General features: G+C 40.6%; 1 protein-coding gene across 8 annotated transcripts in view; it reads right to left on the bottom strand.

The window, feature by feature from the left end:
* Positions 1-22,480, bottom strand: part of LOC105486520 (membrane bound glycerophospholipid O-acyltransferase 2) — a 146,476-nt gene that overhangs the window by 14,430 nt on the left and 109,566 nt on the right. For all 8 annotated transcript variants that reach the window (XM_011749422.3, XM_024794312.2, XM_071076197.1 and 5 more), the window contains 5 exons: positions 21,882-21,937; positions 16,404-16,458; positions 11,260-11,443; positions 6,988-7,180; positions 1,604-1,707 (listed from right to left, as the gene is read on the bottom strand). In XM_011749422.3, coding sequence (XP_011747724.1) covers positions 1,604-1,707; positions 6,988-7,180; positions 11,260-11,443; positions 16,404-16,458; positions 21,882-21,937 — 592 coding nt within the window. The remainder of the gene's footprint in view (positions 1-1,603; positions 1,708-6,987; positions 7,181-11,259; positions 11,444-16,403; positions 16,459-21,881; positions 21,938-22,480) is intronic.

Consider the following 22,480-nt stretch of genomic DNA (forward strand, 5'->3'; position numbering starts at 1 on the left):
GAAATCCGATTCGGATTTGGGTATCTCAGCACACTTCAGTGATGGCCTGCATTTCTTACATCATCCCATCTTGGGCACTTACTGCCTGACTGCCCACTTTTAGCAACATTAGGGCTCATCAGAAGATCCAGCTTGACCTCTTCACCTCAAGTTTTGGTGTTGGATTTGGAATGTTGGAATGATCCTTTTCATAGGCTGGCAAAACAATGTTGTTGTTGTTTTTTTTTTGAGACAGGGTTTTACTGTGTCACCCAGGCTACAGGGCAAGTGGCACAATCACGGCTCACTGAAGCCCGCTGAGCAGTTGGGACTACAGGTGCTCATCACCATGCCAGCTAGTTTTTGTATTTTTTGTAGAGATGGGGTTTTGCCATGTTGCCCAGGCTGGTCTAAAACTCCTGAGCTCAAGCGATCTGCCTGCCTCGGCCTCCCAAAGTGCTGGGATTACAGGTGTGAGCCACAGTGCCCAGTTAGTTTTCTCCTTTTTTCTTTCTGGCTACTCCTGAATTCCTTTGCTCAGCCTCTCAGTACTGGTGCTCTTTTAGAGACTCTCACCTCTTCTCGTTCTCATTCCAGGGCCTGAACTGCCAGGTGCTGACAGTTTCCAGATTTTACTCTCAAGCTCGGGTGCCTCTGCTGAGTGTCTGACTATGATCTGCCTGGTAGACAACTCACTAAGTCTGTGATTTGAAGATATTACCTCTCCCTTCAAACTCACGTCTATTCTCTGTTCCTTATCTAAGTGGAAGGTATCACCATAAACCTAGTTGTTTAAATCAGGTTTCTGGGCGTGATTCATAACTCATTCTCTCTTGCTGATCCCAATTTATCACCAAGTTCTGTCGAGTCTCTTACACAGCTCTCCAATATGTTTATATGTTTCTAGCCCTACTGGCAGTATGTGCTTTAGGGCACCATCATCTTGGATTAACAAAACATCCTCCTAACAGAACTCTCTGCCTCTTGAGGGAAATACATTCTACATGCCAGATTCTTCTAAAACACCTATATGATCACCTCACTTGGCTACACATATAATCCATCCACAGTGCCCCATTGCTCTTATAAGAAAGATCAAAACTCTTAATACGGCCTGTAAGAGTGTGGCTGCCTGGCCTCCACTTCCCCAACCTCATCCTTCATGGCTCCCTCAACTATGAAGCAACATGAGCCACACGAGCCACACAGCTTCTCTCAGCCCGCAGGCTGCTCCCTCTGCTTGGAGTGTCTGCCTGTCTTTTGGGACTCAGCTTAAGCATCATTTTCTTTAGGACCTTCTTCCCCCAAATACCTAAACTAACCTGGATTCCTATTTCATGGATACCCACATGCCTTACCCCTCTCTGATCACCACCTATTTTACCTTATTCTGTAACCTCTAGGAAACTAAAGCTCCATGAGGGCCTGAATTGTACCTATCTTATTCATTGTCTTCAGTGCCCAGGGCACATAGTTGGCGACCAATATATATTAGTTAAATGAAAGAATGAATGTTAATATTAAAAAACCTTCAACACCACTCCTAGGACATCACACCATAACTTATGAAAGCAAACTTGGTATTTAAAATATATACTAACTAACTTCTTAATGATTGACTCACCTCTATTTGTTGAATTCTCAAATTGGAAATTAAGTCCCAGCGAGCTGCTCCATTTTTGTCATACCCTCTGAAACCAAAGCCTGCAGCATTATTAATGGCATCAGCTATAGAAAACAAAATTCAAAAAAAAAACTATTAAGAATCCCCACAACAATCTACCATATTCTCCCAGAAGGTATGTGTTATTCTATTTTATTCTTAAACAGTAAAAGTAGATTTATTCTAATTTTTAGGTCAGAAACAACATCACATACAATGAAAATAACACATCCAGGACAATTTGGTTAGGCAGTAATACATGACACATTATGCATGAGTTGGGGGCAGATGGAGTTTAAAAGCTGCTGCGGACCAGCAGGTAAAGGTGAAGACTCGAACAGGAAATGCTCCCCAACATTAGCTGTGCCAGTGGAACACAGCAGAGTATGCTCAACCAGCTGCCAAGAAGTTGCTAAGGGAATGTTTTTGCTCTGGGAGCACCATGTTCTTTTTAATCATATATTTGAAGTTTAGTATAAACAATAATATATAAGTGAGGCCTAATATTTTCCTTCCATTTTCTTTCTTTCTTGGTTCACCAGAACCTACTCTGTGTATATGTCTCTAGAATTTTCAAAAAATAGAGACAGGGTCTCCCTCTGTCTCTCCCCAGGCTGGAGTGGCAGGATTATAGCTCACTGCAGCCTTGAACTCTTGGGCTCAAGCAATCCTCCTGCCTCAATCCTCCTGCCTCAGCCTCCTGCCTCAATCCTCCTGCCTCAATCCTCATGCCTCAATGATCCTCCCTCAGCCTCCTGCCTCAATCCTCCTGCTTCAGCCTCCTGCCTCAATTCTCCTGCCTCAATCCTGCCTCAGCCTCCTGCCTCAATCCTCCTGCCTTAGCCTCCTGCCTCAATCCTCCTGCCTCAGCCTCCTGCCTCGGCCTCCTGCCTCAGCCTCCCACCTCAATCCTCCCGTCTCAGCCTCCCGCCTCAGCCTCCTGCCTCAATCCTCCTGCCTTGGCCTCCTACCTCAATCCTCCTGCCTCAGCCTCTTGCCTCAATCCTCGTGCCTCGACCTCCTGCCTCAATCTTCTGCCTTGGCCTCCTGCCTCAATCCTCTTGCCTCGGCCTCTTGCCTCAGCCCCCTGCCTCAATCCTCCTGCCTCAGCCTCCTGCCTCAATCCTCCTCCCCTGGCCTCCTGAGTAGCTGAGACTGCAGGTGCATATCATCATATCTAATTTTTTTTTTTTTTTTTCTGTAGAGATGGGGGTCTCACTATGTTGCCAAGGCTGGTCTTGAACTCCTGGCCTCAAGTGATCTTCCCACTTTGGCCTCCCAAAGTGCTGGCACTTCAGGCATGAGCTACCGCACCCAACCCAGAATTTGTTTTCTAATCCTTTTCACCACAATGCTTGATTAGTCATTTTTGCTTTATGTACATGCTTGATTAAGCCGCAAAGAAAATTTCTGCCTCAAATGAGCCCTTTTCCAATCAACTGGAAAATTGTTTATGCTATTTGTATCATGACCAAAGAATAAACAAACAGAAATCCATCAAAGTCCAGCAAAATAATATGCCTATACAGACATGTATCCTTAAACTGTTTTATTGTTTATTAGTGCATTTTAGTACATCAAACAAGATCCTTTAAAAATTACACTTTGGGGAAAAGAATAAACAAGATTTACTCCTTTGTCAGGTTTAATGAGGTCAGCCACCTTTGTTCAGTTCACATAAATACGAGCCTTAAAGGTAAGCCCCAGAATTAAAAATAAAAATCTGTTACCCACATGGGCAGCATACCCATATACATGGCTGCTGGGGAACTCCTTCCCTTCCTCATGGGTGCCTCCACTTCTGATTTGTTCATGTATTCATCCTCTCCATCTTTTTTAGCCCTACTGTGATCTAAGAGCAATGAAACTCCTAACCAACTTCACACTTGACAACAAGATTGGCCCAGGGTATGGTCAACAAAACGAGAAGAGAACTGGGGATATCAAACTGCAGGAGTCCACCTTCCATGTTTCCCTGCCCCCCAGTCTCCCACCACAGACCCTGCCTAATCTTTACCTCAGGTAATGTAACCCCTGAGAGAGCTTCCAAGTTGTTATTATATAGAGATATTCCAAATAACTGACCATTAACATCAATTTAAACTTTAATCTGTCCCTACATGGGCTAAATGTTTTTCAACTTGAATTAAAGGGGAAAAAAACTGCTCAGATCCCAATACATCATTTTTTTGAGGTGTTAAGGAGAAAAGGGCAGGGTCACATGGCTGTGGAGATGAGAAGCCTGATTCCCATTTTCAGAACCCTGAATTAAGGAATTAAATATAGTCTGCCTAGCCACTAGTATCCATGAAATCATAATTTGAAAAATGTACATGTGGATACAAAAATTGGAAAGTAACTGTCCATATGATCCAGAATACATTCATACTATTTTATAAATTATTAACAAAATACAAAAAATTAAAGAATTTTGGAACTCTTGGATTTCCCAAAAAACAGATTTTTGGACCTCCAGAGATCATTAAACTCCAATTTTACAACCAAATGAACAATTTAAAAAAGGTAGTGGGGGTGGAGATGAACGTGGGCACATGTATGCTGAGCCTCAGCTGGCGACTCCACTGACAGAGTCGAAACCTGAACCTCAGGGCTGAACCATTACCAGGGACTCAACCATTACTTGTGTTAAGACAGTACAGACATAGTATAAGTATTTATTGAATGGAATAACTTTACTGTCTTATAGCTAAAAATTCTTTAAATTCTTTAAATATAGTTCAATTTCAAATTGTCATTCATATATATTCTAGTATGATTATTTCTTTAAGAAAGAATCAGGGAAAAGTAATTAACTCACCTTTGCTTTGGTTTGTAAATATGTAAAAATGTACAAGATTCATTTTTCAAACCAAATATTGGGGTTGGAAGATCAGAAGTACCCAAATAATCATTTTAATTGTCATAATTGCAAATAAAAAATTAATGATAATTTTTTTTTTTTTTTCCTGAGGCAGGGTCTCACTCTTACCCAGGCTGGAGTGTAATGGTGCGATCACAGCTCACTGCAGCCTCAACTTCCCTGGCTAAAGCAATACTTCCACCTCAGACTTCTGAGTAGCTGGGACCACAGGCATGTAACACCACACCTGACTAATTTTTAAAAATTTTTTTGAAGAGATGGGGTCTCACCATGTTGCCAGGCTGGTCTCAAACTCCTGCCTCAGCCTCCCAACATGCTGGGATTACAGGTGTGAGCCACTGTGCCCGGCCTAATGATAAATCTTGTATATTTTTACGTATTTACAGAGATCTTGTGATTTTTCTCAAAAGCCTTATAAATTCAATGCCCTTGTTCTATTGATAAGATTTTCAACAATTAGATGTCCAACCAAATCCAAAAACATGCAGAACTCTTATATTCTATAAATCTAGTGATTCAACCAATAGGTCACAATTCTTATAAACCCCTAAAAGTACCAGGTTTGTTTGGGAAAGTTCTCAGTCTCAATTTAAAGTCAGAATTTAAGTAGTACAGGAATTTAATTTGGTATTATTGATGTCTAAATTTGGCTACAATAAAAATGTTCAATCCTTAAATCTTAGATTAAAATCCATAAAGTAACATTATATTTTAATTGGCCATTAACTTACCAGGTTAAAGCAACTTTTAATGATGCTACTGTGCACAGCTATATGATGAAAGACTGAAAATAATGATTCCAGCCCCAAACTCTATTTCATTGTAATCAAAATAAAACCGACAGTAAAATGCTAATCCTCAGAGGCCTAATTATTGGCTGGTGTTTCTTCATGCATTCATTCAAATATTTGTTGAGTAACAAATATAAACAAGGCAAGCAGAACACAATCTTAAGAATAAAGGAGTTTATAATCTTGTGAGATAAAAAAGGCAACACATATATAAAAGAGGTTTCAATTTATCCAATGAAGCATTCTCTCTACTTCAGTCCCACCGTCAAAACATGGCCAGAATCATCTTCTTCTGCCACAGGATCAGGCTGTCAGCCTACCTGAAGCCTCTTGTGGCTCATTCAGCAGAGCAGGCAAGGTCCTGTGAAAGCCCATTTCACCTGACCAGGTCCTTCCTTCCCACATGCCCCTGCTAACATCTGCCATGCAAAGCGAGGTACCTTCATCTCTCTTTGCTCATGAGTGAAAAACTAGCCATTTTCCACTTTGTGAAATCACATTTAATCTTTTTGTTTTTGTTTTTGAGACTACCTAGGGGTTATTGCTCAACTCATACTAAAACCTCACTATGGGCCGGGCGCGGTGGCTCAAGCCTGTAATCCCAGCACTTTGGGAGGCCGAGACGGGTGGATCACGAGGTCAGGAGATCGAGACCATCCTGGCTGACACGGTGAAACCCTGTCTCTACTAAAAAATACAAAAAACTAGCCGGGCGAGGTGGCGGGCGCCTGTAGTCCCAGCTACTCGGGAGGCTGAGGCAGGAGAATGGCGTGAACCCGGGAGGCAGAGCTTGCAGTGAGCTGAGATCCGGCCACAGCACTCCAGCCTGGGTGGCAGAGCAAGACTCCGTCTCAAAAAAAAACAAAACAAAACAAAAAAAAAACCTCACTATGTTGCTCAGGCTGGAGTGCAGGAGTGCAATTACAGCCTCAAACTCCTAGGCTCAAGCGGTCCTCCCACCCCAGCCTCTCAAGTAGCTGGGAATACAGGCACACGCCACCAGGCCTAGTTGATTTTTAAAAATCTTTTTGTAGAGAGAGGGATCTCACCATGTTGCCCAGGCTGGTCTTGAACTCCTGGCCTCAAGTGATCCTCCCACCTTCAACTCCCAAAGTGCTGGGATTATAGACGTGAGCTACCATAACTGGCCCACATTCAATTAAAGGCATGATTGCATGTTATCTTTTCTCTAAAATTTGCTCTACCTGCCCAGCATAACTGATGACCCCCTATCAGTGTGCCAATATCATTTTATTCACTTTGCTGATAAACTACTGATCATATTATACTAAATGGTCTATTTAACAGGTATCAAAATGGTAAGCTGAATACAATCATACTAAATTATAACCATCTGGAGGATAAGGACTATGTCTTATACATACTTGTATCTATCCTGGCTAGCACTGAATCTAGAATACAATAGGCATTTAACAAATATCTGTTGTCTTTTCATTGATCCATTTACTTTTATTTTGTATTATAATAAAATTGATTCAGTTTTTAGAATATCCTTACATACGAGTTGTGAGGGCTGTTTTTTCTACACAGACGACTTAATTTTTCCAATTGGTCTTTATGTATCCTCAAGAGGGCGCACTAATAGCAATCTACCAACAAGGTAAGAAACGCTTCAACACAGACACAGGGAAGTCTATTTACATGTTACTTACCTAGCGTCCATGCAAAATAGTATTTGGGTCTGGCAGCCAAAAGAGAGATATATAGATAGATAATCTTTGTTGGCCATGAAGCTGTAGCTTGAAAATGCTCATCGATGTTGTACTCCACAGGTAATGTTGTACAGATGGTCAAGTGAAATAACAAGGACAGCCCACAAATTAAGAGCTTCTGAATAACTGCAGTCTGAAAAGTGCAAGGCGAGACTTCATCAACTTTATCCATGCTCCTTTTAATTCATTCTATGTATTATTGACAGATTAACCTTCCTGAACGATCATCAGTCCTACAATTCTCCTGGTCAAAATTCAAGAGCTGCATTGCACTTGGCATTTAAAGTCTTCCATAGTCTCATGGTACGAACTTTTCCAACTGTATCTATAAGTACTACCTAGGGGTTATTGCTCAACTCATACTAAAACCTCCATTTTGTATTCAGAACTTTCAGGAAATAAAAAAAATCTAAAAGCAAGCATAAGTGTATTGGTGTGAATGGAAGTGAATACAAAAAAATTAACATTGCTTCTGGCAGTAAATTTTATACAGATATATATTTTTTTCCACTGCATCTTTTCTATATTTTCCAAATTCTAGGCATCTCATGGATGTTATTTTTACAATAAACAATCTATGCATCTCTGTAAATCTGAAAGTTAACACAACTTTGTTCAAGAATAATAAAAACCAAAAGAGCTATACACCTGAGAAGAATAAGAATTTGCATAAAATTGGCGAAAAGAAGACGCTTTTCTCAGCAATGCTGCGGTAAGGTCACATTACCAACTCATGGTGTTTTGTATTTTTACAACTCGTGCTGTTTTTATATTTGTAGAAGGCCAGAATATTTCAACTTCATTTGGTATGAAAGAGATTATATAGGCTATGAAGAAAAAGAAACAAGCAAAGAGAAGGCTGGATTCAGATGAAGTATGCCACAAAATACCTGGATTTAGAAATGCTCTATATAGTAACCAAACAGTACTCAAATTAACTGAAGTAATTTATCAATCAAGCTCCACATTTTAACACTTTATATAATAGTGCCAAAAGAAAAGCTCCAAGGCAAGAGCCAAAGCATATGCCGGACGCACTGCACTTCTGAGAACAGTATTTTATTATTGGTTGCTCCTGCAAGGTGGAACTCAGTGTTCAAAGACTCCTTGCAGCAGTAGTTATTCTCATTTTCCGTTGTCTTTTATCCCTTTCTTTAATAAAATAAGGCTACTCTTTCTTCAATGCCTCCCAAATATCTTACCTATACATTTGAATTATGAGATTTTAAAATGGAAGAGAAAAAAACTGTAATTATAAATGAAGCAAGATGAAATAAATGGCCCCATACTTTAATTTTAAAATGAGGCATATCATTTTAGTAATGTAATAAGAAGTACTGTGGCCACAAGACTATATGGTTCTGAAGCAGGGCAGGGATATGGTGCTGCAATGAAAATGTAGAGAATACCAGGACAGCCTGTATCCTGAGAGGTGACATCCTCAGCCCCCTTTCCCTGCCTAGACCCAGAGTCCCAGCAGTCAAGTTTGTATGCCCCAGGCAGAAGACTGGAGAATCCTTCACTCAAAAAACCAAAGAGCCCCAGAGAAATGGCTACAGACATCATGACAGAGACTGCCAAGTGTTACCCAGGAGCCCTCCTCCTCTTCCTGCACAGAAAAGGCAATTTCTCTTGAGTGCTTAGAAGTCTAGGTAAAGATGACACATCATAGCCTTTGGTGCACCTGAGTGTGGCTTATGATTAGGTTCTGGCCAACAGGATGCAAGCAAAAGTAGTATGCACAGGGAAGATGGAGCTTCGATCTCTAACACCTTGGGGCCCCCATATTATCAATGCACTGCTTACAGGTGAGCTGTCCCACATGTAACATAAAAACAAATTTCCACCTTGTTTAATTCCTGTTATTTTGGTCCTTGTTTCAGCAGCCAAACCCATATCCTAACTGATGCAGATAGAGGAGAGGACAGTGGAGAGGTCCCCGACAGAAGAGCCAGTGGGCTCCATGAGCATCCTCCTTAGGATCCTGAGCATCTACGCACTCCACTGATGCAAAAGGAGCTTCCAAATGCCCCTTGAGGGACTTATGACTAACTACCACTATTTGACTTTCTAAAGTATATGCATGTGAAATTTAAATAAAATATATTATTAAAATGGTGGGAAAAAACATTAAGAATATTTGCCATTATCAACAACCTCTGATTTAGGATGTCTATAACCCAAAAGAGGAAAGTGACATTTTAAGAGAGTAAAACCCATAAAAACTCGGTGAAGTGACAGAATATATACATTTGTATTATTCTTTGTCAAGTTTGATTTACTACTATCACATGTTTATAACATTGGATATTTTCAAGTATTTTACAAAATCATTTGATCTTCGTATAGTCTCTAAAATGGGGAATACATTAAGATTCTCCTTTTGCAGACAAGGACTCATACACATTAAGTGATGTGCCGAAATGATGAGCCAAACTGGCCACTGACAGTCCAGCATCTTGATTCCTAGGTTTTTCTTCTCCTTCTAGCATTCCCAAATAAACTTCTAAGAAGCTGTCTACAATTGTCTTTACCTTCTCTTACAGCAGGGAGACCGCTAAAAGATTGAGTGGTCATCCTGGAGATACAAAACAGTCAATGAACAGACATCAATTTCAAGTCTGGAATCCCACTCAGTTTGATATGACATTTCTCAACACTTAACCAGTAATAGAAAATATGAAGACAAAAACACCTTTTTGGTATAAAATACAATGAGCCACATGGTAGGAAAGAGATAATATATTATCTTTTGCGAGTGCATGGACATTTCTACATTCACTCTGTTGCCCACGCGGTAGAGGGCGGTAGACTGCAGGAGAAAGAAGGTGACCCCTTGCTCTAAGCCCTACGTTCGGAGAAAACACACTAGCCCCTTTCCTTCATCTCCCAGACTTCCTGATTGGCCTATTCTTTTTCATGGAAACTATACATTTTACCAGATGAAATCTAACAGAAACTTAGCCTATACAGAGCCTCACTGCCTTTCTTTACGAAGGAGCATCCCAGCAATTTCAAGTGCCCCAATGGCTTAAAGAAAGTAAAAATTATGTTTGGTTGTAAGGCAACTTAGCATAGACTTGAAACCAGACTGCACTGGTGTGAATTCCAGTTCTACTGCCAACCTGGGAAATCTTCATCAAATCACTTAGCCTATGAGTCTCAGTTTCCTCATCTGTTAGATGGTGAGAAAAACAGCACCTACCTTGTATGAATGCTGTGAGGGCTGAAAGAGTAACTATGTGTGAGGTCCACACCACAGTGCCTGGCACATGGTGAGCACTGTCAAAGCGTTAGCTACTATTAATATCTTTATAATATTACTAATCTCTTCATTGTGGGAATCAGGAGCTGTTTTGTGGAAAAAGGTGATATTTGAAGTAGGCTTTTAAAGAGAAGAAAGATTTCAACTGGCAATAATTAAGAAGAGGAGAGGAAAAGCAAAAAAGAAATGGAGGATACAGAGTGTTTACAATCTGCTGGAACACAAGGCCTAGGTAAGAAAGAAATAAGAAAGAAAGAAAAGGAAGGGAAGCGGGAAGCAGGAAGCGGGAAGGGGGAAGGAGGAAGGGGTGAAGAGGAAAGGGGGAAGGGGAAAGGGGGCCTGGAAAATTATTAGGCTGGCCAATTCCATGATAAGAGCTTTCTTGTAAAATCCCCTGTAACTATAAAGCATTATTCTCATTGAGGAATTCGGCACATAGTTTCTGAAGTGACCGTATTTGTGTTCTTAATCATGACTGTACTTCTACTAGGTACGGTGTGAAGAGTCATTTATCTTGAAAAGTATTTTTAAAGAAACAGATGGGTAAGTTCCCAATGTGAAAGTATTTGTATTTTTAAATAAGACTAACCAATACATGCTATAAAGGCTCCAGATAGGCCGGGCGCGGTGGCTCAAGCCTGTAATCCCAGCACTTTGGGAGGCCGAGACGGGCGGATCACGAGGTCAGGAGATTGAGACCATCCTGGCTAACCCGGTGAAACCCTGTCTCTACTAAAAAATACAAAAAACTAGCCGGGCGAGGTGGCGGGCGCCTGTAGTCCCAGCTACTCGGGAGGCTGAGGCAGGAGAATGGCGTGAACCCGGGAGGCGGAGCTTGCAGTGAGCTGAGATCCGGCCACTGCACTTCAGCCTGGGCGACAGAGCGAGACTTTGTCTCAAAAAATAAATAAATAAATAAAGGCTCCAGATAAATCTCATGACCTTACATTTGGAGATGGCTCCGTTCTTTCATACTGTGTCTCTTCTTTTCCATTTTCACCAGCTTGTGTCATATGGTAAGATCTGCCTTCAATGAAAGTAATGTAGTCTTTGTAAGAGCAAAGTGGGCCTGCCAGGATCCCCATGAAGTTACAGTTGTAACTCAAATACTCCAGTAGGCTTGGCATGCGCCTGCAATGAAAAGACATGCAACCAGTGAGATGCAGCATAAGCTTCAGAATATTTGATAGAATAACAATCCACCTCACTGCTCTCCATTTCCAAAACAAGACAAGCTTTCATTTTCATTTGTACCCATACAATAGGAATTTTAAGGATCAGGACGTAGTCATGCTCAAAAGTATGTCTGAATAAGAGTTTCTACACAGATCCTTATGAGCAAATATGAAGGTTTCGACTTAGATTTCTCATGATGAGACAAATCAAAGACGGATGCACTATCCACACTGCTGTCTCCTCCTCAGCAATCATTTGCTCTTGTAACAAACACGTGCTGCGCACTGTGTGCCCCGCCTGCTGCAGGGCCGGGATACGGCAGTAAACAAAGAGGGGACAATCCTGCATCCACGGAGCTTGCACACCGGGTGCAGAAAACAATAATAAAATACATAAAACATATTTTCAGAGGTGCTAAGTGCTACAAAAAGAAGGAACTCTTTTATTCTATTAAGAAGTCAGAAAAGGCCTCTCTGGTAAGGTTACAGTTGAGCAGAGACCAGGAAGAAGTGAGAGGAGCTGTGTGGATGTTGGTGACAGGGGTTCCAGGCAGAGGGAATGATGCGTGAAGACCCCTGAGCTGGGCATAGCTGGCAGCAAGGCAGCCGTGGGGCTGGAGCAAAGTGGACCCAGGGGAAGAGGTGGGAGCAGGCAAGACAGCTGAGGTGGAATCAGACAGGGCCTGCCTTACAAGCCATGGCAGGAACTTCAGATTTTACTCTGACTGAAATGAAAAAACACAGTAGGTGTTTAAAAGACCTATGTCTCAATGCATCACTCCAGCCCATGTGTGGGGCTCCTGCAGTCTCCAGGCAGAAAGTGACAATGGCTGGAGGAGGGGGCAGATGCTCTGCATGCATCCTGGCAGTGGAGCCTGAAGGCTGCAGAGGGATTGGCTGTGAGGTGGAGGAGAAAAGGGAGTCAAGGACATCTCAAAACATTTTTAATTCCACTCCTTAGAGGTCTGTCCAAATGATACATGGTACCTATGGGTAACACGGTGAAAATGGGTAGTTAACACAGATTATTTAGACTATTTATATTATCATATAAATGAATAAGGAGTGTATTTTTTTTTAAACAGCTCCATTAAGAAAGTCTACCGTCCACTGTCAATTATAAACCATCGCAAAGAAAGCACAACTGCACCTGGGGACAGCAGGCAGGCTTCTTGAACATGTTACAGTCCCTTCTCCTCTCTGAATATGATAAGCTGTCTCCTTAAAAAATACAAACACTCTTGTGGACAAGAGAGGTTGAGAGAACACCCTCATAAACAGTTTTTTAAAGAGCTAAGTCTTGTTATGTTGCCCAGGCTGAACTCAAAAGTCCTGAGCTCAAGCAATCCTTCTGCCTTGGCCTCCTGAGTAGCTGGGATGACAGACACACACCACCTTGCCTAGCTTAGCATATATTATTTTTCTTTGAGAAATTAAATAGAACAAAATAGTGATTCCTGTTCATCTGATACTATCTGGGTTACCACTCAGCCCAAACTATTTTTCTAACTTTTCCAGAATTATTTTTCCACTTTTAAAAATGTCTTGAACCTTAAGTATTTTCTTTTTAGGGTTTGAAATTGATGACAGAAAATGTTTCTGGCAGATTTTCTCTTTTAGTTCTTTCTACTTAATGATGAAACAGCATGCTTTCTCACTGTATCAAAGACCAGGGGTAAGTACCCTGCAGTCACAAGGTTATAAAAGAACTCCTTGTACTCCAGCAGCAGAGCTCCATTCTCAATACCAATTATTTTAACACCAAGTCAAACTATGTATCACCATTAGCAAGGACAGGAGATAGTTCTAAACCATGAAACTTACTTAAGTAATTTTTGGCTCAACTGTCATATCAAACAACAAGTCATTTTAGGTACTGAAGTAAATAACTATATTTATTTATAAAATGAGAACTTAAGTCTAATTGTAGTGTATAATATCAAACAAAAGATTCATTCATTCATTCCACTGATATTTGGTATCAACTATGTGTTGCCTCAAGTTTGGGCTTCTCATCTGCAGAATTATTGACACTTTGGACCCATAATTCTCTGTTGTGGGGTCCTCGTGTGCAGTGCAGGGTGTTTAGCAGCACCCCCTAGGTGCTACCCACCAGATGCCAGTAGCACCACCTCCCTCAGCAGTAACAACCAAAAATGTCTAGACATTGTCAGCTGACTCTTGGAGGCGAAATCACTCCAAATAATGATCACAGTTTGGATGATGGGGACAATAAATGAGACAAAGTTCCTGTCCTCAATGACAGGGGCAGGGGGAAGGACAAATAAAACAAATGTCTTGTATAACATCAGACAGTAATACCTACTATGAAGAAAACAAAGCAGAGTAAAGGGATAGAAAGTGATGGCACGAAGGGAGGGTATTTGTGACAGAGTGGTCTGCACAGTTAAGAATGGACTGAGTGAGGAAGTGGGGTCGAGCTCTGGGCTCTTGCTGGGCCTTATATGCTATGGTCGGGGGTTTGTAATTCTATTCTAAATTACAGTGGAAGCCACTGGAGGATTTTCATCAGGGGACAGGAATAATATAATCCAATGCACATTAAAAGCTTCTCTGGCTGCTAGCTGAAAAGTAGGCTGCACAGGGCATGGGAGAAAATAGGGAAGCCAGGAAGGAAAGCTACCACAGCAGACCAAGTAGAAAATGAGGGTTTGTACTGGGATGTGACCAGTGGAAGCGGTGAAAATCAGTCAGATTAGAGATTAATTTTAAAGGAAGGGCTAACTTGACTTGCTGGTGAAGTGGATTTGCTGTAAGAAAATGGAAGTCCCCCCAGGCCACCAGTGATAATGGTACTGCTATTAACTAACTGGGTGATAATGGTGGAGGAACAGATGAGGTGGGAGGAAGGAAGAGGGAGACAAATCAGAAGTTCTGTTTTGAACATGTTCTGTTTGAGCTGCCTGTCACTATCCATGGAAGACCTTAAAATGGCAGTTGGATAAATGAGGCTGGAGCCGAGGGGAGTGGATTGGGCGGGAATATAAATTTAGGAGACTTCAAACATGAAGATGGCCTGTAAAGCCAACGGATGTGACCACCTGGAGAAAACGGAGAAGTCCAGGGCTGAGCCCAGGCTAGTGGTAAGGCAGAAGCAGGGGCAGAGGATTCAGCAGAAGAGACAGAGACAAAGAGCCAGTGAAGGACGAGAAAAACTGAAAGAAGGGAACGTCCTGGAAGGAAGTGAAGAAGGTATTTCAGAAGACTGGCCAACTGGCCAGTGCTGCTGAGGTTCAGCATCATGCAAACAAGCTGACAATGAAATCGGCCAAGATTAAGGGCAATCTTGAAAGAATGATTTCAGACCAAGAATGGGCACAAAAACTTGAATGCAGGGGGCTGAGGAGAGAATGGGGGGAGACACTGAATGTCCACAAAGCCTTCAAGAAGTGCTCCTCTAAAGGAGTGTGCAGTAATGGGGTGATGGCCAGAAGGGAATGAGAGGTGTCATGAGCTTGTTCTGTTCAGGTGTGGGGACAGCCCAACAGAGAGGGAGAAATCAGTGAGTGCACAGGCAGGAGTAACTGATGCAGCAAAACCCTTGAGAAGGAAGTGAACTCTGTGCAGCAGTGAGAAGCTGGCCTTCAATTAGATTATGCACAGCTAGCACCTGACACCAGGAAAGAAAGTAGAGCACTGTGTTATAGATTCAGGCAGCATGGTAGATTTGGTGGTTGCAGAATAAAAGCAGGATTGCTTTTTTTTCTCTCCAAAAAATAAAATTTTGCTACCAACACAAGTATGGGGGACGGCGTGTTAGCAGTCTGGCAGGAAGGAGAATATATCATCTTAGAAGAGTGTGGGCAAGTGAGTGGACCGAGGAAATGCAGAACCACTGGCAATACTAAGGATCCTAATTTTAAATTTGGGGTAACAAATTTAAAATGAGTCCAGTGAGCAAGACAGTGTTTTTCCACTCAGCTTTCTTCCACTGTTCAGGTAGGTGAGAGGTGCGGTTACCTAGGTCTGGGGATTTGCTCTCGATGTGAGAGGCATAGGGGAAATGGCAGCTGAGTGTCTGTAAATGAGTAGCTACTGGGATGGCGCAAGGGCTCCTAAAGATCAAAGAACCAAGACCAAATTAACCTCTCGTCAGGAAAGCTACTCAAGTGTCTATTTATTGATACATAAAGACTGACTATAGGGGCTATCGGAATAGAACATTTTTAAAGATGGGAAAATACAAAAAGACCCCCAAGACATGCTACCTGGGATGAAAGATGAATACTTAGTTTAGTTCTAAATAATATCACAAACAATCTCATTCTTCTAGCAGCTATGCACTTATTCGTTCTAGTTTTGGAAACAAGGTAATCCATGGGAAACTTTTCTGTAAGTATAATGAGTATTCCATCTCAAATTATATTAGTTGAGATAGACCCTGTGAAATTAAGCCATTCCTTAGTCATCAGAGTGCCTTCAGTAAATGAAGTAGAAGCCTATCCCAGAATGAACTCCTCAAATAATAATGAGAATTATCTGACTAGTTCTTTATAATTTCAAAATACGGCATCGATATGCTATATTAATATATTGTATCTTAGCCCTGTACCTGCCATCAAGTTATTGGCCTGTAAATGGCAGCTGCTATTATTACCGGTAATTACTACATGGCAGACATGAAGACAATACTATCCTCCTGTCTTCAAGGAACTCAAGAGTCTCACAGGAACGAAAACTTTAGCAGCTAACCTTGTGGCCCATAGGAGGCGCACATGTACAATCACAGAGGCAGGGTGCTACAGGAGCCAGAAGGGAGGTGCATGGAGGGAGTGAGGCTTGATTTTCAGAAGTAAGTACCTCTAGAAGAACTAATCAGCCTCAGTCACAGAAGGAACGTGGGTCCCAGGCAGGGGTGCAGGAAGCATGGCAGAATAGGATGCAAAGGCACGTACCTTACAGCTAAATCCCTCTGTGAGGAAGTCAGTTCTTCATCCTTCCGAAACATCCCTGAGAAACAAAAATAGGTACTCTTCTTACCAATTAAGATTTCCCCCCAAAATGGCATTTTTGCCCATGCACACTTTCATTACTTTCCTCATTTGAAATTCATGCTATTATATTCCCAATTTTGATATAATGACTGTTCTTTTCCTTCTCATGGCAACACAGCTTCGATCATGTGAAAAGTCTCTATAAAATAACACATGGTTGGGTATCTAACTCCACTCTAAGGGGAGTTATAATTAAATAATTCCCAAATGTTGGCACTTTTTAAATTATAATGTTATTATCCTTAATTCTAAATGCTATGACTTTTCAAAAACGGGCATTACAATTTTTCTATTACTGGATGACTTAAATGACTACACATGAGTACTATAAACTAGAAGCTCAACATAAAGCAAGGAGCAATTTCCTTACTCCTCCATGACTCCAATACATGAAAACCAAACTCAAATACATCATCTTCTTTCATCTATTTACCTTTCTCTTCAAAGAGGAGGATATATTATTTAAGATTACACATCAACTTACTAGATCCATATGCTTTAAAAATATAAGACGAAAGGGGAATGAAAGTAAAAAGCAAATAGCAACATTAATATTAATAAATTAATATAAGTAAAGTAGTAACATTCCCCCAAAGAACCAAAGCTAAAGCAATTAAAAAACAGTGAAATAAATAGACAAACCTAAAAACATGAAAAGACAAATCGTAGAAGAAATACATGTAGCCAACTAACATGAAATGTTAATTTCACGATTAATAACGTTATCATTATAAATCATTAAATGTACATTAAAAGAGCAAGATGCCATTTTCACCTATTATAAGTATGCAGAAATTTTAAAGGGCTCTTACTCATATAATATAATCTAAATTATGTAAAACACACATTTTATGTATTTTATATGTATATAAAACAAAGATGAGAAGAAAATAATTACCGCCTTAAAATGCCTCAGGAACTATTCTATGCACTGAGGAAAGAGCAGAGGAAAAACAAACTCCCTGGTTTTATAGCACTTATATTCTAGTACGGAGACAGAAGATAAACAAATAAATGAGGTACCAAGAGGAACTCACATCATCTTTCTGTAAACCAGTATAGCAAACACTTTAGAAATCTTTCTACCCTTTATTCCTAAAACTCTAGCCCTAAGGAAATAACTGAAGGTGCGATTCAAAATTTATGACAAGGATCATCACAACTTTATACATAATAGTTGAAAAAAAAAGTAACAGCCTATATATGCAACAATTGGGGAAAGGGAATATATTACATATTCCACTTTTGACAATTATGTAAAAAGAAAACTATACCTCATAAGATGATAAAGGAAATATTAATAAAAAAGAAGGGGCCGGGCACAGACTGGCTCATACCTGTAATACCAGTACTTCGGGAGGCCAAGGTGGGTGGATCACCTGAGGTCAGGAGTTTGAGACCAGCCTGGCCAACATGGTAAAACCTTGTCTTTACTAAAGAAAAAAAAAAATTAGTTGGGTGTGGCAGCAGGCGCCTATAATCCCAACTACTCAGGAGGCTGAAGCAGGAGAATCACTTGAATCTGGGAAGTGGAGGTTTCAGTGAGCTAAGACTCTGCCTCAAAAAAAAAAAAAAGAAAGAAAGAAAAAAAAAAAAAGTCTGGCTCTGAGAAATGTCTGGGGAGGGACATGGAAGATTATTTTTCTTCATATTTCCAATTTGTATTTTTCAAATTTTCCTCAATGATCACATACCTACTTTTTATAAGCAGGAGGAAAAAAAAACACTTAAAAAAAAGATGATAGAAGAAGAGAAAACGGTAAAACATTATCAGGATTTAAACCCCCAAAAAGGATAATTCCTACTCATGACAATTCTACTTTCTTCCCCCATATCAGATATATGCTGTCCACCCTTTCCTTAAAAAAAAAAAAAAGCCCTCTTTAGAAATGAGGATAAGTATTCAATTTTTAAAAACTTCTTATCCTTTTTCCCTCATGCTTTTACCAGGCAAGTGACATGTTAACAGCCTTCTTTGTGATTTCAAGCTTTGCCATACATAAACTGTGTTGTTATGTTTAGTCAGCATGTCCAAGTGTTTGGCATAGGGTGGGCCTCTACACCAGTTCAGTCTGCCATGTTACTCAAAGAAGCAATTACTGCTTTCGAAGTATAAACTAGGCAAGAAAAGTGGACGCAGAGCTTAAAGGACAGAGTTTCATAGAACAAACTTGTGTCAAAAGTCTACATGCACAACAAGCCCAGCCTCCCTTCTCAGTTCACAACTTGGGAACTTGCCAAAATAATCACCAAAAACCAATTAAAGACAAGATACCATTTTTTAAAGCTAGAAGTCTAACCAAGTACAAGTGAGGCGGTCCAGCAAACAATGGGGTATGAGAAGATGTCTGAGCCCCGGTGCGACACCACGTTGCAGGTGGAGACGGAAAGCCTGCCACTGCTGCTGTGTCTAACAGCTGACACGGGTGGTCCAGTGATTCTACTGTGCTGCTTAGTTCCCCTGAACACACCATTTTTTCACTGAATTAATGGAATGGCGTATCTTCCACTGTTTAGTACTTATGTATGAATAGGTATAAGAAAATGATTGCTTATCATTTTCATGTAAATTCAGAGTCAGGAATCATGGTGATGCCAAACAACTACTGATTATCTACATGGGTGGCTGAGATAGTGGTACCTTTGGTTTCTGATGGTTCAGTGTACACACATTTTGTTTTATGCACAAAATTATTAAAAATAATGTATAAATTACCTTCAGTCTATGTGTATAAGGTATATATAAAACATCAATTAATTGTGTTTAGACTTGGGTCCCAAGATATCTCATTATATGTATGCAAATATTCCAAAATCCAAATAAATCCCAAATCAGAAACACTTCTGTTCTCAAGCATTTCATATAAGAGATATTCAACCTGTACAAGCATTCCTTTAGGTTGAAGTATTTCTACCGTGAGGTGACATCAATGACGCCGCCAGCAAGACAACCAGCTACACTATCCCTACAGGCCACAATATAAGCCAGACTTCATGAGCAAACATGCCAGCAGGTTATTTTAGTCATTCATCCTCAGCCCTCAGCAATCTCATATACACAATTCAAAGCCAGAAGGGTAAGTAGGCTCTATTATATAAGGGTGATGAAATGTCTTAAAAACCATGCCTACAAATACCCAAGGATAAAATAACACCTGCTTCCTGAAGATACAAATATGAATGATGACAGTGGATTGATAGTTGAGAAACAGACACAGTTGTAGGTAATTTATTTGGTTTCATCTAGGAGTGGTCCAGAACCAGGCTGTGCAGAAACAAATTAACACAGTTCTGAGACTGCTATCCTTAGAAAGGCCTGCTTATAAGGTGTGCCCATGGCTGCTGTGCGAGAACTTGGCTGGTTCACAGTCCCCTACACCAATAGGAAATGTCCCCTATGCCTAGCCTATTTGTGCTAAAGATGTGGTTTATTCTGAACACCTGCTTTCCTTCTAGGAGCCTGGAATTTTGGTGTGTGCTAGGGGGCCTATGTGACCAGTCCCCAGTAAAAGCTTTGGGTGCTGAGAGTCTAAAGAGCTTGCCTGATGGACGCTTCACAGGTGTTGTCACAATTTGTTGCTGGGGGAATTAAGTACGTTCTGTGACTCCCTTGGGAGAGGACTTCTGGAAACTTGTGCCTGGTTTCTTCCAGACTTCATGACAGGCACCTTTGTACTTTACTGACTTTGCTTGGAATCTTTTCGCTGTAATAAATGTTAGTCATGAATTCAACCACATGCTAAGTCCTGTGAATCACCAAACTGGGAGTGGTCTTGGGGTCCCCCGATACACAGATAATAAGGCCCTTCTCTGAAAGACTAGCTGATAAAATATGGGTTAGACAGGGTTCAATCTATCCCTGGGAATAAAGGGGTGGGTGGTATGGGGTGTGGAAGACCTGCAGCAGACTGTCTCGGAGGATGTCTGAAGCAAACTGGAAGAGGAACGCAGTTTGAAAAGTTAAAGTGTATGAACTCCTCTAACACTGCTAAGACTAATCAAAATCTAAACTGTTCTAAAGAGATAATTACCATTAAATCCATTTAAAAGAACAGGTCACAAAATGAGGTTTGTTGTTCTTCTGAGTTGAATATATATTGTCATCAGATACTTCTAGACCTATAGACAAAATTATATCCCTGATCCACAACTTCCCTATATTCTCTTTCCAGTGTCACAAGAGTAATCTGTTACTAGCATACTACAGAAGTTTCAGCACCTGAAGGTAACTGTACGCTTTTACCTCTAGTGTTTCCTAGCATAAGTTTTATAACTCCAGTCTAGTATCAGAGTCTGGTGAGTTTCACCCACTTCATTGATCAGGATGCAAGAACTACAAGACACTGTGCATAAATTATAATCCACAAAAAAACCCTCCAAGCTGAATCATACTGTTAATTGACAAAGGAGAAAACTGAAGCAGTAAGAAGCTGAACTGGAATCTGAGCGTATGTTTGCCTATCCATCAAAACCCACACTCTAGCCACATCCTCATGTTCCCTCCTGTATGCAGAATTTTACCTCAGTGGTGTTTCTTTCTCTGAAGGGCAGAAAGAGAGTTGCTGTTTAACCTACAGACTTGATTAAACAAGTAGCAGAGATTTTTTAATCTACCTCCTTCCCTCCACCACCCACCCCAAAAAAACTAAGTGCTAATTTTGCTTGTTAGTAGCCAGAGGGAAGAAGAAGAAAAATTCTCTCTCTCTCTCGCTCTTCACAGTACTGTTAAGGCTGGTCCTCTGACAATAATTGAGGGAAAACCTGCGCGGGGAGTGGGCACAGGATGGGTGGAGACACAGTGGGGCTCAAACTCATCTCAAAAGCTCCCCATGCTACATACAAATGACCGTTCTAACAGGGATGCTTGGCTTTTTCAGTCTTTGAAGGAATCAGAACCCAAATCTCATGACTCGGAGTCCTGTTAGGCCAGGACTAGATGTCCACTCACTGAAGACAGAAATTATTCATAATAAAAATACATGGAAACATGTAATTATGAATGTGTGTATATAAAGGAGAAGAGGTGGGGAAAACACATAAATTATAATAAAAATTTAATGAAGAGCTGAAGCAGGAAATAATAAAACTTGATCTAGACCAAACATCTCTTTCCTTTATATGTCAAATTATCACTACTGTGGGCCACATGACTAAATCACACTATTCTACTTTCTGTCACTGCACTGAATTAAAAATGAAGATAAAACACTGAAGGAAAGCAAGCATTTTTCATAACCCTAAGCACAGTTAAGTATATTTCCCTATCTTACCTCCCTCCATTTCCTTACTCTAATAGCAGAAAGTTATGGTAATATCTCAAGCAAAATATTATTGGAATTAAATTTTTTCAGCAATAAAAATTAATTTCAGAATTCTTACCATCATGAATTTCGCAAGCCAAACTAGTGATCTTCTGAGTAATGATCATCATTGGGCTGTGACAAGATAAAAAAAATTAGTGTTTAAAAAGAAGAAAGTTAAAACAATACTTATGACATATGAGTTAAGAGTTTGTTCTGCTTTTATCACTACAAAGCCTGAAATTTTTAACATAAAAAAGACCTCCAAGGGATTTCAGCAATAACTCAGGAGTTATGTATTTGAGGACAGCATAGGAGATGGGGATCTGGACTCTCTCCAAAGCTTCAAAAAACAAAAAAGAAAAGAAAAAGGCTCCACCCCTAAAAGAAATCTCTGGTGACCCAGTGATCTAACCTGGCCTCCTCATCTCACACTTTAGAAAACAAGGCCTGGAGATTTTGAGAAGTGCGCAGGCATGAGATGCGGCCCCAGTCTCCTGCTTTCGGCTCAGTACTTTCTTCAACAAATCATGGACAGACTCTCAACTCCCTATTCTAAAAACTAGGCACCCAGGGGTTACGGACTCTACACACAGCCATCTAAGGAACCAAAATCATGATGTATTTGAAAGGAAAAATGACTTTAAAATCATTTTAAAAATGGCATTATTCTCCCAT

This window comes from Macaca nemestrina, chromosome 13 (genome assembly GCF_043159975.1).
Source record: "Macaca nemestrina isolate mMacNem1 chromosome 13, mMacNem.hap1, whole genome shotgun sequence".
Lineage (NCBI taxonomy): Eukaryota > Metazoa > Chordata > Mammalia > Primates > Cercopithecidae > Macaca > Macaca nemestrina.